The sequence below is a fragment of the Cnephaeus nilssonii genome (assembly GCF_951640355.1).
Source record: "Cnephaeus nilssonii genome assembly, chromosome: 16".
NCBI classification, from domain to species: Eukaryota; Metazoa; Chordata; class Mammalia; order Chiroptera; family Vespertilionidae; genus Cnephaeus; species Cnephaeus nilssonii.
In genome coordinates, this window is record NC_137087.1 from 39,187,988 (window position 1) to 39,206,023 (window position 18,036).

The following is an 18,036-nucleotide window of genomic DNA, read 5'->3' on the forward strand; positions in this document are numbered from 1 at the left end:
GGAGCCGAGACCCCACCGCCCCTCCTTCCTGCGGGCCGCGTCCCCGCCGGCAGTGACGTGCCCCGCCCCGCAGCCGCGGGATTCAAACTCCCGGAAGCGGCGTTGGCACCGGAGGTGTGACTGGGCAAACGCGAGCTCCGCTTTTCGCCTCGGGAGCGGGCAGGCTGCTGGGAGGTGACCGCGGAGGTTGGCGAGGGGCGGCCAGGGCCCCCAGCCCCGGGGCAGGGCCGGACCGCGAGGGAGGCGGGGTCAGAGCGCGCTCACCTCCGCTTGGACTCAATCTCTGCCCGCCTGATTTGAGCCCCCCTTTCCGGCCGTCTACTTCGTGCCTGGCACCGGCTGGGCGCCTCTCGACCGTTGTGTTTGGCTCCCCCCTTTCAGCTTTTCGGTGGGTATTACCATCCCGACAGACAGGCGCAGAGGCCAGGTGACTTGGCCGAGGTCTTTGCTTCGTTGAGCATTTTGCCGATTAATAATCACTTTTGTCTATTCTACTAGCATCTTGATTTTAGAGAGAAAAAGTGCGCCTCTTTTTTGCAGTTTGCCCTTGCCTGTGTGCCTCCCCGGGTGCTATCTTATGTGAGGGTTCTGTAAGAGTTACCTCCACTTGCAGTTGACGTAGCCTGGAATCGAGGCCTTTGCACTTGGCCGCGCTGAAAGGTTTCTTTGGTTACCTGTCCGGCTTGTCTTAAATCGCTTCAGGCCATCCATGAGTATTTTGTTGGCACCTGCTCTTGGGCACTGTGGGTGACAAAAATAATTCAAGGTTCAGTCCCTAGTGGTTTGGCCATATCACTTCTTTTCAATAGAAAGGTTCTTCTACTTAGCACGTAGGTTATTATACCTTTTCAAACCTGAGATTGGACGTTTAAAACTCAGACTTAAAAGATATAATTGTTTTTATTTTTACAATTTCAGAGATGTCTTGTAGAAGTCCCAAAGATTTAATTAAAAGTAAATGGCGATCAAAGTCTAGTAACTCCAAATCAGAAACCACATTAGAAAATTTTAGGGGGAAAACTGCACCCTTACAAACATCAGTGGATGAAATCACAAGCGGAAGAGCAAAGCTGACTGATCAAGAAAGACACAGACTTTTGGAGGTAAATGGCCTTAAAAACCCTTTCAATTGTAGTAAGCTTTATGGGAGGAAATGAGAAAGTGTTTTCCCAATAATGATATAACCTAGCTTTTCTGTTAGTTTACTAAATGTAAAAAATCAAGTCTAACTTTAAAGTGGTTCAGATATTAATATGAATATTTAGAAACCTATTGTGTATATTGGCTGCTTTCCAAGTAATCTTTGTTTTCAGGTTCTTTTGAGATCATATCATTACATACATTAGCATTTTGCATTCTTTTAAACTATATTTCAGGTTCCCTAATTTTCAGTTTGTTGTGGCATAGTCAGTAAAGCCGTTGGGAATTTATTAAAACTGGAGAGATTTAAAAATTTAATCATTCATTTGATTTTAATTTATTTTGTAATAGTACTTTTATTGTTAAAGTTAGAAAATAACTGGTTGGATTTATTTAAATTCTATTTTATAGACACATCATAAAACCAAATGATTTATTATTTTTAACAATACATATTGAGATAAATACTGATTCAAGCATTGAGAAATGATCTATCACAAATTCCTAGACATAGAGATTATTTTCCAATCTGGTGAAGGAATCTGACAGCTTCCCTGAGATATCTTTGTCATTCCACTTGACAAGCTCTGGTGTCAAATCTCTGTTCCTTTATAATCAATGAAAACTAAACTTCCTGTAACTTCTACCCATTTGTTCTAATTGTGCCCATTAAAGCTACACAGAACAAGTCTGCTTTTAATCCAATTGACAGCTTTTCAGATATTTAAGAAAACCTTGCTTCCTCTTACTTTTCTGTAGACCAGTCCCATATTCTGCAGCTTTTCTGGCTTCTTATCACCCTGCCACTTTCCTGAACACTTGGTGACATGTTCATTTTCCTTCTGAATCATGTATCCCGTACTGTACACAGTGACAAACACAGGTTGAAATGGTACTATTATTGCCACTGATCTGGATGCTGTGCCCATGAAAACCTAAAATTGTATTGTCTTTTTAGTAACTAGCATACTACTACTGCTTTATCGTAAGCTTGTAGCTAACTAAAATCCTTCATCATTTTCACATAATCATCCAACTCAGTTTTCCCCATTTTATATTTCCCCTTCCCCCCCAATGAAGTTTTTAGTTTTATGACGTTTTTAACTTGGTTAGCATGTAAAGTCATTCTTTTAACTTTTTCAATCATCTCTATTGGTGCTTTCTCCCTTATGCCCGAGCAGGATAGCATCCATGCCTTCTTTATCTTTGAAGACCTTGAAAATGTTGTACACTCCTTTCATGATCACTTTATAGATTGGATACCAAATCATTTTAAACAAAAAGCAACTTACGGAATGCATTTGTACCCAGGTGTAAAAGTTCTGTAATTTTTAAGTTCTGTTGCTTCAAGTTCATGTTCATCAATGAGCATGGGTGACTAACTTTTAGCCTTGGATTGTTAGGACTGATATGATGGAGGGATGATTACCAGATACTCATGTGAAAGCCAGCTTTGCTTTAGCTTTCTCTCGCACTCTTGACAAAGTTGGTTTCTCCTTTTGAGATCATATCATTACATACATTGGCATTTTGCATTCTTTTAAACTTTATCCATGTCTCATCCACTTTATATATATCTTAACTGCAGCACTTACCATATTGCATTAATGTATTGATTTACCTCTCTGAGCATAAGACCTTGGCTCTGGTATCTAGTATAATGCTGACTTGATATGTAATAAATACTTCATAAATGTTTGTTGTAGTATATCATTTACTTTCAAGTTTGACCTGGCTTTGCTCTAAGATTCTTCTTAGTTTATATGTAGACAATTCAAATTCTTGAAGCTGAGAGGGAGAAGAATGCTTATCATCTCACAGAGAAGGACAAAGAAATAGAGCGACTCAGAGAACAGCTGAAAGCCAAATATAGTACTACTGCACTGCTTGAGCAGCTAGAAGAGAAAACAAAGGAAGGCGAAAGGAAGGAACAGCTGTTGAAATCCTTGTCTGAAGAGATAGATGTACTGAAAAAACAGTTGTCTATTACACCTGCAACACTTGCTCAACTTGAAACCAAACCATTTCATGTATCACAGGTATTGATAATTTCTTTAAACAGATTTTCTTTCTTTCTGACACAATTGGTAATTCTTATAAAGAATGAGTTCATTAAAACATGCTTGTCAAATGATGAAACAGTATAGTATAGGTTACTTTTTTTTGGTAGCCTGGAACCCTCTATAAGCAAAAATAGTTCTAGTTTTTTATGGCTTCTTCCACGCCCCACACCATTGTTTTGCCCAAGGGAATATTCAGAATACAGAATCCACTGTGTAAGACAGCGAAGAAAACTTTATTGAGCTCTTTTTCCTGTAGTATGTATCATCACAATAGGCTTCATTTTTGTTTGTTATTTTTCATATTTGAGATATAAAGTTACAATATCAAATATGCTTTTCTTAACTATGCTTGCTTTTCCTTCCCTTGTATTGTTTTAGAGTCACTAGTGTAGCAGAAAGAGCAAGGATTGTAGGTAGGCAGATCTAAGTTCAGATCTTGGTTCTGCCACTGGCTAGCTATGACTATGAACAAATTCTTCAACCTCTCTAGTCTTAGAGACAATGCTAGAATTCGAACCTCTCTCCCAAACCTCAATTTTCACTTTAGTAAAATCAGGAAAGAATGCTGGAGACTAAATGTAATAATTACATAAGTTGCATATTGCTTGGCATATAGTAAGTGCTCAAGAAATGGTTTCTTACTGATCAGGGCTTTGATTCTTTTGGAAATTTGAACATCTGAATAATACTAATACTACAGCTATTAATACCACCTATAGGAGAAAATCTGTAGCTTTCAGATATAATGTCTCCATGTTGTTAAGGTCTCTGTACTTGTCTACCCTTTAGAGTAGAGTGACCAGATCTATTCATTTATGTCTACTCTCATAGATGGGCAATTGAGTGTTTCTATAGATGAGTTCGAAGAGGTTAAGTTTTTCTAGAGAATTTCCACAGAACTGAAACTCACGAAGCATTACAGTTAGATCCAAAGTGGGTGATAAAACCTTTCCTTCGGTTAAGAATGCCTTTCTCACCCTAGCTGTTTTGGTTCAGTGGATAGAGCATCGGCCTGCGGACTTAAGGGTCCCGGGTTCGATTCTGGTCAAGGGCACATGTCTGGGTTACAGGCTCCCTCCCCAGTAGGGGGCATGCAGGAGGTAGCCAATCAATGATTCTCTCTCTCATCATTGATGTTTCTATCTCTCTCCCCCTCTCCCTTCCTCTCTGAAATAAAAATATATATTTTTAAAAAGAATTAGTTTCTCTACTTTTGAAGGTAGAAATGCAAATTTTGGTAGAAATGATCATTTAAAAAATTTATTCTTATAATTGTGTGGGCTCTCCACTATTAATTTCTATATTATTCAGCATGTGTAATTGCTATAACAAACTACCTCCATATTATAGTCTTCTACAACAAATATTTCTTTTTACCTCATGTCACAGTCTATTGCAGGTTGGAATGGAGGAAGTTTTACTCCACACAGTCATTCAGAGATCTAGGTTCCTTCTCTTTCCCCACCTTTCCTGTCCCTTATTGTGGAGTTTTCCATCAAATCCCCCTTTTAAAAAACTACTAGAGGCCCGGTGCACGAAACTCATGCACGGGTAGGGTCCCTAGGCCTGACGGGCGATCAGGGCTAATCAGGGCCTTCTGGCTGCCGGCTGGGGCCTTCCTTTGTTCCGTGCTGCCCCCTGGTGGTCAGAACACGTCATAGCGAGCAGTCAAACTCCTGGTCTCCCAGTCGAACTCCTGAGGGGACCCTTTGCATATTAGCCTTTGATATATATAGATGAACTAGAGAGAAGCTGTGAAGAATTGGGGGAGGGTTTGGGGCCATGCATGATATTGGCATATATCACTTCTGTCTACATTCCATTGGACAGATTCAATCTTGTGGCCTCACTAACCACAGGGAAGGCTGGGAAACTCATCTACAGTGTGCCCAGGGCAGAAAGGAAAGGGGTCTGGTGACATATCCCTGTCATAGTTTCCACCTAAAGAACCAAATTGAGAGCGAGAAAGGGCTACATATTATATTAGGGTGAGTGTCTAGAGCACCTTTGGAGAAAAAAATTTTTCAAGCTTCCTTGCCAGCATTCACACAAGTGAAGACTGGAATACAGCTTTTTATGTTGGCTAGCCTGGGTACCTAACAATCTCTTTCCCCTCTTTTTTTCCTTTATGAGAAAATGAAGAGAAAAAAAAGACAAGTTATGTTTTGAGTTCCATATAATCTCTGTGAATTAATAATAATTCTGTTTCTAATATAAACATAATTCTAGAAATCAACTTTTATCTTTTGACAATTTACTATTTTCCAGATTTAATTTAAATAGCCCAGTTTTATTTTGTCTCCTTTTGGTGAAAACCACTAGGCTACTCATATGCACTAAGGGCTATTCTGGTGATCCTGGGGTCCAGAGGTCCTCAGAAGTCAATTAGATATGAAATCTCAAGGTTTCCAATCCGCTTAGGATACTGGGAGAAGATCTTAAGTACCCTTCCCCTGCATGAGATTCACTAGCATGTATAAGATCTGGATTTTGGGATGCCCCTGTGAAGTATAATGAGGAAGCTTCTATTACTACATTTATGATGTTAACTAATACTGGTTTATTTATAGACTGAGACTACAGTTCACTGCTTTACCTCACCAATGAATAATATTCATGAAATGGAAATACAGCTGAAAGATGTAAGTTCCTTTTCCTTTTGTTAAGTTGTGGCTAAAAGGGACTAATTCACTTATTCTTAAATTTCATGGAATTTGACAGCATTGATACCGTGAAAAATCTGTTGAGGTGGAGAACTGAGTGGTTCTCCATCTCTCTAGGTTACTACCTTTAAGTCTCTTTCCAGGTATTTAACAGGGCCAGTTCCTCTAATCATGGTCTTGTTAGGCTAGAAAGTCCTAGAAATTACCTATCACTACCAAATACCTCAACAGTAAATACCCCTCCTCTACCTAAATCTAATTTGCCCAGCTATTTTGTTGTTATAATGTAATTTAAAGTTTTCTTTTTTTTTTTTATCCATGCAAGATATACTCTAGTTTGAAATTTTTCCATTAGAACCAGGATTTGCTTTCATAGTTTGAGAAGGAAAATACATTCTTGTATACTCATTACTTCTTTTCTCTAGAATTTGATACAAGGTTATTCTCAATACTAGGAGCCCCGCGCGTGATTCGTAATCACGCGGTGCCGCCCACCCTCGAGTCACTGGTCCAGCCCTGCCTCACTCCCTGGGCCCCGAAGCAGCCACGGCCGCTGCCGGTCCAGCCCTGCCTCGCTCTCTGGCCCTTGAAGCAGCTGCGGCCACTGCTGGTCCGACCCTGCCTCCCTCCCTGGCCCTTGAAGCAGCCATGGCCGGCCACTGCTGATTAAGCCCTCCCCCAGCGCAGGTGCGCGGAGGCCCCTGCCGCCCCGCCCTCAACACTGCATGCGCAACCTCCTCCTATCCGGTCGACCCATTACGGTGTCCTGGTTAATTTGCATATTCCTCTATTTCTATCCTACCTAATAAAATGGTAATATGTAAATTACCATCACTCCGCTACGCCCACGATTGGGCCAGAGAGAGGCGCAGGGGGCGGGACTCGGGGTGGCCGGGGTAGCCGATTGGGCCGGCAGGACACTGAGCTCGCGTCGCCAGTGGCGGTGCGAGCTCAGCGTCTGCGCCATGGCTGTGCTGCGGAACAGAAGGGGCCTCTGGGGCAGCGAGCTCACTTCCCGCCGCGGACCATCAAAAGCATGGGAGCTGGGTGCCTGTCTGCTCTGGCACCAGGCCTTTCGGAAGCCTCCGCAGCGCCGGAGGCTTCTGAAAGGCCTGGTGCACCAGCGACAGGCACCCAGCTCCACCGCGATCGAAAGCGAAAGCGTGTAGGGGACCCTACACGTGCATGATTCAATCATGCACTGGGCCTCTAGTGTGTGTGTGTATGTATATATATATATATATATATATATATATATATATATATATATAGTGAAGTCATTTTAAGCTTATGTCTTAAATGGATTGGTAGGTTTCATTGGAAATTAAACAAATTGAGGACACAGGACTACTACTATTCAGTGTATTTTTTTTCAAGCTTTAAGATTAGATATACAAAGTATAAAATTCTTGATTTAGTTATTAGGCCACTAGGTAGGCATTTAGATTCTAGAAATATTACTGGTATGTCTACCCTGATATAAGTATGCTTTTAAGATTCCTGTTTTATTTCATCTAGCAAGTATACCTTATAGTCTGTTTAATTTTCAAAAGAAGAATTTAAATCTGTTGAGCGTCTGTATAGTGGGGTACTGTAGTACCCTTATCAAGGTAATTTACATAGAGGTAACTAAAATAAGGAAGAAACATAGTGTTATGCATATATGCATACAAGTTTATTGGTTGATCTCTTTCCTCCCGCCCACCCTCCCCTGCCAAAAGTTATTTTTAGATAATGATTCTTTTTATGAAATGGACTTTAAAATGTGACATGCTTATATCCAATCTTTTTGTTTTGTTCTGTCTCCCCAGATTATTTAAGAATTACATTGTTCTTCTCTGCTCTGTTTACCTTAGGAAGGATTTTAGACAAATGGAGTAAAATTTAACCCACCTCACCTTCAGATGGTGAGCTAGACTGAGCAATGCTTCTCAGACTCCAATGTGCATATGAATCTAGGGGACTGTCATGAAATGCAGATTCTCATTATCTTGATCTGGGGTAGAGCCTGAGATTCTGGATTTCCAACTAGCTCCAGTTGCTGCTGCGCCTGCTGGTGGTTTGAGGGCCATCCTTTGAGAACCATTAATTTACCTGTGATAAGCAAGAGGAGTTTAGCTCTGCTTGTCACTTTGGAATCTGCAGATCTTACAGAGCAGGAGGAAAACTGTAGTTGGAGGATTTAGGGAGCAGGAGCAGGAATAGAGAAATCTCACTCCTCATAGTCAACACACACTCAACATTATTCAGCTTTTGAGAGCTCAGCAGTTCTAGTCCTATACCCCTCCTCAAAGCTCCTGCAAAACGTCTATGGAAGTTTGCCTACCTACTTTAAGATCAGTGTTTGTTAAGCTAAAAGAAGCCCTAAAAAACTATGTTTACCTTTCGTAAGGCCTAGTTGTATGAATCCTCAGCTACCACGTAGGTCTAGCCAACATTTTGAAATAATTCCATGAAGTTCATGATGTGAACACTGTCTGATGATGTCAGCAACTTTCACACTAAATCAAACTAAAGAGCTAAAAGGCAGTTCCCATAGGGATTTCTTGCTCTTCATTTTTTAAAAATCTCATTTTAAAATATAGACTTTAGAGAGGATAAATAATTATTTTTTAATCTTTTATTGGAAAAAATTCAAATTCACAGCAAAGTGACAAGAATGAAAATGGTACATAAAACACCCATTAACCCTTTACCAAATTCTATCATTGTTAATATCTTATCCCATTTTGCACTCTCAGTCCCCCCAATACAAATATACAGACCTTTTTGGACTTGCAGCTCAACTGCCTGTATCTTTAAAGAATAGACATTCTTACCTGAGAGAAGATGCCCTGCTGCATAATCAAACTTCCGTGTTTCTCAGGACTAACCCGTCTCAGCCTCTAGAGTGCGAGGCCGGCTTGTGGGGAAGGGAGCCTCCCTTCACAGTCCGCCTGTGACAAACGCAGGGCGGCTCTAAAGGCCTGAGCACCTGGGAAAACACAGGCCAGTGTGTGTTTTACCTCAGTGAGGCTCCACCATGCGACTTCTTTTAAGAACTTTGTGCCATCTCCTCTGGCAGCCCTGAAGGATAGGAAGTTACTCATCCTGGCTGCTACTTCAACCACTGATAACAACAATTTACAACAGGTCTGGGGGGAATTGTGACACAAGGGGCACAGATTAAGAACTTGTAAGATTATAGAAACAGTTATGACAGCTTTATTACAAAGGGTTTGTAGATATAAGAAACATCCAAACTTGTAGAGAATTTTTGTATGAATTTATTTGAGCCAAACCGTCATGCCAGGAAGCCAGATCTCAAATCTTCAGTCGGCCAGTGACAGTTTTGCAGTTATTTTTATACATTTGGAACTAAGGAATTACTCTGTGAGTCATAAGAATTTTTATGTGCTGGAAAAGACTACATCACTTGGGTTCCCTTCCCATTTTAAGATTTTGCTTTTTAATTTTAATTTTATTATTATTATGTTTATTACTGATTTTTGTATCTTTTCACATTGAGGCTCTAGAGAAAAATCAGCAATGGCTTGTGTATGATCAGCAGCGAGAGGTCTACGTGAAAGGACTTTTAGCAAAGATCTATGAGTTGGAACAGAAATCGGAAACAGCTGCTCATTCACTCCCACAGCCTACAAAAAAGACTGAATCAGAAGGTACTGGTATAATATGTTCTTTTGGAATAGGCCTGTCCGGCATTTTCCCAAAGGAGAGATTCCTCAAATTTAGATTTTTATAGATATGTGTTAGAAAGTAAAATAAGAGCAAGTCTTATTAAAATGGTGTTTTGAAGAAATACCATTTTGGCCATTCTGTCTTATTTTCCATTGTTTTCTGATAAAAGAGGGCATAAGACACAGGGCAAAGGGGAAATCTGGCAGCACCAAGGCACACTGTATTTTCTCCAGTGTGCATGTCCTCCTCTCCTTCAAAGCCCTTCTCCAACCTTATTCCTCCCAGAGCCAGCCTTGTCACCAATTACCATATCAATCCCAGGAGAAAGAATACATTTTGCAGGTGATACTACAATCATTTGAATCTCACCATAGCTCTCAGTTGAGTTTCACAAGAACCCTAAGAGGTGGGGCAGAAAGGTCCTTACTCATTTTACAGTTGACAAGCTAGGGACAGAAGAGAAACGCCATGCAAAGCACTCATTAGATGCCTGAGAGCCCTAACAAGCCAGAAGCCTTGAATTATACAGAGAACGGTAGACAAGGCTCATAATCTTGGAGCTCCATATTTGAAATTTTTAAAAATGAAGCTAATGCTAAAAAGAGAATATAAAAGGAATGTCTCTGGAGATAATTCAAAGCTATTTATCCCTAAGGAGACAAGGTTACTACACATGAAAGTAGGATTTTAGTTATTGGCTAAGTCTAATTTTTTTCTTTGGTAATATAGGGGTGTGTGTGTTACCAAAGTAATAATGGTTTGCTAAAATAATTTAATAGTACAGGAGGGTCCTGCTCCACCTTTCCCATCTCATCCTGTCTGTTTCCTTCTATCAGGGCAGCTACTGTTAACATTTCTGTTTTTTAATTTGGGTGATTATCTCACCTATAATTAGCTTGTATCCCTATTTGTTGATTTATCTTCTTTAGACATTAGTGACTTTTCCTCTCCATAGAACAGTTATATTGCTACTTTTTAGTTCTTCTAGTTTTTAGTGTTGTCATTTCAAATAACATACCTGAACTTCTATTTTTGTCCAATCAAATATCAGCCCTATCTCTTGACTCTTCATCTTGTAAGGTGAGGAAATAATGTGATCTTATTTATAGAAACGAGTTTGTCTTTATCTTTTCAGGAATATTACATATTTTATAATGTGAGTTATTCCCTGCTGTGTCTGTCATAGGTTATCTTCAAGAAGAAAAGCAAAAACATGACTACCATCTCTTGGCAAAAGCAAAAAAAGATCTTGAGGCTGAACGACAAACCATAACTCAGTTGAATTTAGAACTTCATGAATTTCAAAGAAAATATGAAGAAACCCAAAAAGAAGTTCATGATCTAAATAAACTGTTGTGTTCACAAAGAAAGGCAGATGTACAACATCTGGAAGATGATAGGCATAAAACAGAAAAAATACAAAGGCTCGAGGAAGAGAATGATATTGCGAGGAGAAAACTTGAAGAAGAGAAGAAGAGATCTGAAGAGCTCTTATCTCAGGTAAGCCTAACCAGTAAGGTTGTCCATGATTCATAATTCAAATTTCTCGTATTACTAAGTGCAGGGACTATTTTAGCCATTAGGGAACCAGGAAGGAACAAAAGTTCCTGTTCCCTTTGTGGGTATTCATATTTAGAATTGAAATAGACCATAAACAAAGAAAAGAAAAGAAAAGAAAAGAAAAGAAAATAGGGAAATATGCCAAAGAGAAATTGGGGGCCAGTGGAGGCCTCACAGAGGGGATAGTATTTGGACAAAGACCTGATGTCAAGAAGGAACCAGCATGGTGAGTGACGATGGGAATTCTCTCCAGCCAGAGGAACTCACACACTTCAAAGGCTCTGAGAAAGAAGGAGGCAAGTATGGTGAGAAGCCAAAAGATGTCAAGAGGAGAATCAGGCTGCTCCCTAGGCCTTGACTGTGATACCATGCTCGTTAATTCACGTGTTAATTGCCATGTTCCGTGTTCTCATTCTCTAGCTTTATGCCAGGGTGTTGAAGGTACTGAGTTTGGATTACTGGAATTGAATGCTACTTTGACAGAAACTCATTAAGCTAAATTTTGCTTAGCATGGAATAATGGAAAGAACAGTATTTGGAGTTTATATCTGGTCTCTAGTCTAGGATGTGTGTGGCCTTAGGCAAATCATCTAGCATCTCTGACTTGCAGGTTAACCACATGTCAAATACTTCTTGTATCATAGGGCTTTTGTGAGGGTCAATTGAGAGAATGTAAAAGAGTTTTGCTAGTGATTTCTACCACTGGAATAGTAACTTTAAAAATCCTCCAAAAGCTAAGGGGGAGTGGATCAGAGTTCTGTGCCCGTTATCAGCTTTCAGCCTGTGCCTCAGAGAGCTCTTAGCCTGGGTCGCACTGCTCAGCTGCTGGCATGAATAGCCATCAAACAGCCAGCTGGAGTGACTCACTCAGCTGAGCAGGTGGTGTTCTGGTTAGAGCTGTGAGGCTAGTGAGCTGCTCATGCATCCAGGTCAAGCGACAAAAAGGTTGGATGTGGCAACACTGTCTGTCTTTACACCCTACAGATCCAGTTTCTTTACACGTCTCTGTTAAAGCACCAAGAGGAACAAACGAGGGTAGCTCTGTTGGAACAACAGGTACTCACTGGGGTTGTTTCTAAATTCATTGTAACCCATTAGAAAATGGAACGTTTCTCATCTTTACACTATTTTGTGAAGGACCATTTGAAAGTCTGTTGTCAGGCTAAAGCAGATCCTCTGAAGTGAGGCTGGGAATTTTCTTGACAGGTAGATGTTCACCTTGGTTAATTTTATTCTTCTCCAAATGGCTTCTGTAGTTCCTACTGTAGCCTAATGGAATCTCCCTAATAGGGCTACCTTATAACTTCAAGCAGAACTCAAAGAGACACCATTTATTCTCAGAATGTGGACCAGAGATTTTTAGTACATTCCAAACCAGGAGCAGCCATCTCTTTCCCTTCTCCCCCTTATACATAAAAAAAGTGGTGGGGGGAGATACTATGCCTCAGGCATTGGCTTTGCTCCTTAGATCAACCAAGTCCTCAACCATAAACTTCTTTTTTAAAATTAATTTTGTTTTATTATTGAATTTATTGGAGTGACATCGGTTAATCATACCATACAGATTTCAAGGATACAACTCAATGAAACATCATTTGCACACTGCATCATGTGCTCCCCACCCAAAGTCAAGTCTCTTTCCATCTCCATTTATCCTCCCCCTTTACCCTCCTCCACCTCCTCCCACCTCTGTGTCCTTCTGGCTATCACCATACAGTTGTCTGTGTCTATGTGTCATATATATATATTTTTTCCTCCTTAATCCCTTCACCTTTTTTCAGCCAGCCTCCCACCCTCCCTCCCCTCTAAGAGCTGTCAGTCTGTTTTATGTATCCATGCTTCTGTTTCTATTTTGTTTATTAAATTATTTTGTTGATTAGATTCCACATCTCACTGTGCTCAGGTGAATTCTTGGTCTGATAGTATAACAAATGTTTGCTTTTTGTGCTAATTAAAAAATGCAAGTATCCAGTCAAGAACTAGACAGTTTATACCAGCTGTAACTATCTTGTTTTGGGCATTTCTCCAGATTCAGGCATGTACTTTAGACTTTGAAAATGAAAAACTTGACCGTCAAAATGTGCAGCATCAATTGCATGTAATTCTTAAAGAGCTTCGGAAAGCAAGAAGTCAAATAATACAACTGGAATCCTTGGTGAGTCTGGAATGGTTCAACTTAAAATTTATTTTCTTCTTTTTCTTTCTGCCCTCTTCCCATTTACTAGTATATATCAACCAGTTCCCAAACTAGGAGGATACTGCTTAAAGAACAGCTGTTTCTCAAATCAATAGGCAGAGCCCCTGACTTATTTAAAGCAAGTGACCTTTGAGCATCAGTTCAGAGCACTAGAAAGAGGGACCCTATGTGCCTCTTGGTAACATTACATTACTGGTGCCTAGGACCATCCCCCACTCACCCTGGGCTGTCACTCTGGAGGCACTCAAAAGTACCCGGCTTGGGAGAAGGAAAAGAGCAAAGGAGGGGATTTTGTTTTTCTATTTAAAAAGAAAGAAATGCTGTTTCCAGGGATAATGGACTATTACTGTTAAAATACTGTTTTAAGCATACTGAATTATGCACATTTTGTGGGTTGCCCTGAACACCTAATCTTTTTTTACTTTTTTTAGTGACTTTATTGGGGTGACATTGCTTAATAAAATTATATAGGTCTCAGGTGTACAATTCTGTATTGCATCATCTATATATTGTTGTATTGTGTGTTCACCACCCCAAGTAATTCTCCTTCAATCACTATTTATCCCCCTTTACCCTCTTCAACCTCCCTCCGCCCCCTTTTCCCTCTGGTAATCACTGTTTTGGGAACACACAATCTTTTAAAAGAAAAACCTTTTAAATAACATTGGTTCTATGAGGAAATGGTTTTTTACTTACCTATTTTCATGTTACTAATCGGCTTTTAGACCAAACCTGCTGGTGTCTGTGTTTGTGTGTGTCCCATAGCACATACTTTACGTATCATCCTAGTACTGCTGAGTATTTCAGATGGAGAAATGTTACAAATAGAATTCCTCAGTTTTCAAGAGAGAAAAAAACAAATGTTTTTTAAAAATCACTTGTAACTTCTTTACGAATAAAAGAAAAAATATTTTTGGCTCTATCCTTTAGTATGTTACTGATTTTGACCATTTATAATATTTGAAATTTATCTTTCATTTCTGTTAATGACTGTTTCTCAAGATATAGGAAACCAGAGGGTATACAAAAAAATCCATTATTTTCCTGTACTTTCTTTGTATTCCTACTGTCTGTCATGATACACTACTGTGAAATTCTCATTTCCTAAGTTCCTCAGAAAACATGGAAAAGGAAAGTCTCAAAGGTATTATACAATTAGTCATTTCTGTGTATAACTTGTTTGATCTGCTAAAATCCATTCTGTGCTGCTCCTAATTCCATGCACTTCTTTATTGCTGAAGTGCTCCTCTTATATAAGACTAGCAAATTTTGTCAGCCTTACACACAGGCCAACCTTTACATTCGGCTCTAAGCATTTTTTAAAAACCTATCCATATAAACACCTAACCCCAGTACTTCCTAGGTAATCTGGGTAATTTACAACCACCCGGGTAATTTATATGTTAGTACCACAATACTGATGAGCAGAGATTCCAAAGAAAATCTGTCTGTAGGGCTGAAGCAGTTGGATCTGTGGAGCGGTTACAACTTATGTACAAATGGTATTCATTTGACATTTATTTTTCAGAGGCAGCTTCCTGAATTTGCCTTCACAGAGCCATTAGTCACTTTCCAAGGAGAGACTGAAAACAGAGTAAAAGTTGCCTCACCAAAAAGTCCCACAGCTGCACTGAACGAGAGCCTGGTGGAATGTCCCAAGTGCAATATCCAGTATCCAGTCACTGAACATCGAGATCTACTCGTCCACGTTGAATACTGTTCACAGTAGCAATAGTTCTTTATTTTTTATCAAGAGATTCAATACTGTATCTTATGTTAGTGAAGGAACATTTTGAATTCTTTATTTCATATCCTCTATAAGAAACTGCCTATTTACCCTTGAGACTCTGGCATACAGTGTTTTACTGTATTTGGGGGCTGCTTTGCATTTTCCTTGGCACTGATACCTACCTGAGATGGTTCATATTGGGCTTTAGTGTTTGCCGAGATGGCTAACATTTTGCACTGATAAAAAATACTTGATGAAGAAAAGATAGTTCAGGTAATTATTTGTGAATTAAATCTATACACAGGCAAGCAAATATTTTGTGTTTGTGGGTTTTTAAAAATCGAAGGTAATTAACCAAGTATCTGTCTTATTTAGCACTTTTTATCTAAGCACTTGATATACCTACAATTGAGTCCATTGTTAAAAGATGGTGATACTTTCTCTTTTTTTTCCCTTGCTATTATAGAGCGGTTATTAGACAAGTTGGAATGTTCTTAGTCTTTATTGCTGTTTGCTGTTGAAACTGTAAACCTACCTATGTTCTAAGCACAAAGCAGATACTGCTTAAGGAATATTTCTAAGTAGCCACACACACAGTATTTTCTGTCATATTAACTGGCTCTAACTTTATGGGTTTTTTTTGTTTGGTTTTTAATTATGTTTTATTGATTTTGAGAGAGAGAGGAGAAGGGAGAGAGAGAAACATTGATGGGAGAGAAACATCAATTAGCTGCCTCCTGCATGGCCCCTACCAGGGATCGATCCCGCAACCTGGGCATGTGCCCTGATTGGGAATCGAACGGGTGACCTCTTGGTGCATGGGTCAACGCTCAACCACTGAGCCACAGTGGCAGGGCAGCTATAACTAAGTTCAATTTCATTAGCACATGTTGGTCAGCTAAAATTGTTAAAACGAATTTTAACAAAACCATCTAGCCCTCGCATTTTAATTTGCAGGTATTTTATTTACTTATTTTTGGCACTCTTAAAGCTGGCAATGTAATGAGCAGATATATATTTTTATACTTGTTTGTGTAAACCAAAAAATTTTTTATTTGGGTTTTCCAAAATGCTTAACACTGGGCCACTGTTAGTAATATAAAGGAGAAAAAAATAAAATTATTTAATAAGTTTTTATATGTCTAGCATGTATGTATATAAATATTCTAAGATTTCTACCCTGAGAGGAGTACCAGAGAGATTACAGATTAACATACAGTGTAAAGTAAGGTGAGCGTACAATGGAACCAAAACCTACATTAAGCTCAGAAAAGTTAAGCAAAATCTCCACAATCATTTTTTTTTTTAAAAAAGACACTCTTGGGTCTCAAACTCCAAGTGAACTGCAATACCCATCTTCTTTCCACCATGCCAGAAGCCTTTATGAATTCTCCAAACGCAGTATATACTTAAGCGATACCGTAACTGAAGTCTGAGTTAGAAAAATGACAGAACACACTACCTGGTCTCCTCCATCCCTCTTATCTGAATAGTTCTGCCTTTTCAAATCCCTCCACCTGGTTCCATGGACCCCTGCTATGGGAGTCCTCTGACATCTTTAATTTCAACTCCAAACATTTATTAAATGCCAACTATGTATAGAAGGCTCTGGGCTAGGTATTAGTGACACAGTGATAATAAAATACATTCTAGTAGAAGAGACCAAAATCTAAAGAGATAGTATGATACACTATAGGAAGTGCTATAATGAATTTATATGTAGGATAGAGCAGTTTATTTATTTAAACCAGGGGTCCTCAAACTTTAAACAGGGGGCCAGTTCACTGTCCCTCAGACTGTTGGAGGGCTGGACTATAGTTTTTTAAAAAAAACTATGAACAAATTCCTATGCACACTGCACATATCTTATTTTGAAGTAAAAAAACAAAACGGCAAAAACACCCGCATGTGGCCCGCGGGCCGTAGTTTGAGGACGCCTGCTTTAAACCTTGCCTCATTCTAATATTGATTGAAAGTCTGACTCTTCAAAGATATAACTCTTATACTAAGATAAAATAAATAAAAAATACGAAAAAGCAAGAGGAAAACAAGACTAAAGTAAAATGGAGCCACTCACAAGAATAGTCCCAAGGCAGGCCATGGAGTGCCTCAGGCAGGTGAGCCCTGACCTTGGTGCTGAGCTTTATAGCTATTAGCACAAAGAAACAATCCTGTACACCATTCACAAGACTTAAAAATACAGCTGATCTTCAAGAGAAATGCCCCTACTATGATCCTGAGACTATAATGAGATTCCTCTAGTGTGCCTTCATAAAGAAACCATGTAATGTAAAGGTGCATAGCCTCAACAACAATCATAAACAGCAGTGAGGTCCACTCTGGTTTCTTAAAGTTCTTACGCGTAGGTGAAAACATCATGTATAGAATCATGTCCGTAATCCTCAAGTGCAGGCAATTCCATACTCTCCCAATAGGAAGCTCTCTGCTGTTGCCCCAGGGCAACTTTTAGGGATAGGAGCCAACTCAAAAGCCTCTGACAGCCAGCCAGCTGGACTGTGGAGACTGGAAAATGCACGCCTTCACCCAAAGGGGGCACAGCTGCTCAGCTCCAGCTAATGTTCCATGCGGATGAGTCCAATGTGACTAATCTTTCAGATTTTCCAGGAGAAATCTAGAAGTTTTAAATGTGAAATCTCCAAACTTCTCTAAACGTTGGGGAAAATTACTACTATGTAAACCAAACATTTCCAGTTTGTAACCTCTGTTTAAAGCATCTGATTTGGGGCAAAAAGAGTGGCTAGTTTAGCTGAGATAGCCAGGAAGCTGAGGCAGGCTCAGTCCTACCTGCTCTCTGAGGTCTGAGTTCTCAAATCCAGTTCAAACACACCTGTCTGAGGGACACAGAGTGACTATGACCCTTCTAACCATCCTTTCCACTTGCCATCTAGCTTTCTTGGATACACTTCCCAAACTGAACTGGCTGGCTGCTAGCATGTCCTTGCTACTCTCTACTCTTCGAACCCAACAGCTGAGGGAGAGTCCGAG

At 39.7% G+C, this 18,036-nt stretch overlaps 1 protein-coding gene across 1 annotated transcript; it reads left to right on the forward strand.

Annotated features, from left to right (window-relative positions):
- Positions 1–75: 75 nt before the first annotated feature.
- CEP55 (centrosomal protein 55) lies at positions 76–16,161 on the forward strand. Its single transcript, XM_079793335.1, has 9 exons — positions 76–388; positions 919–1,103; positions 2,910–3,179; positions 5,774–5,845; positions 9,375–9,525; positions 10,731–11,044; positions 12,089–12,160; positions 13,134–13,259; positions 14,830–16,161. The coding sequence occupies exons 2-9, from the start codon at positions 921–923 to the stop codon at positions 15,028–15,030; spliced, it is 1,389 nt and encodes a 462-aa protein (XP_079649461.1). The 5' UTR covers positions 76–388; positions 919–920; the 3' UTR covers positions 15,031–16,161.
- The last annotated feature ends 1,875 nt before the right edge of the window (positions 16,162–18,036 follow it).

Excerpts from the sequence above, each read along its gene's own strand:
- CEP55 (XM_079793335.1), top strand. The coding sequence starts at position 921 with ATGTCTTGTAGAAGTCCCAAAGATTTAATTAAAAGTAAATGGCGATCA. Across the intron at positions 1,104-2,909 it reads AAAGACACAGACTTTTGGAG|ACAATTCAAATTCTTGAAGC; the intron begins GTAAATGGCCTT and ends GTTTATATGTAG. Across the intron at positions 3,180-5,773 it reads AACCATTTCATGTATCACAG|ACTGAGACTACAGTTCACTG; the intron begins GTATTGATAATT and ends GTTTATTTATAG.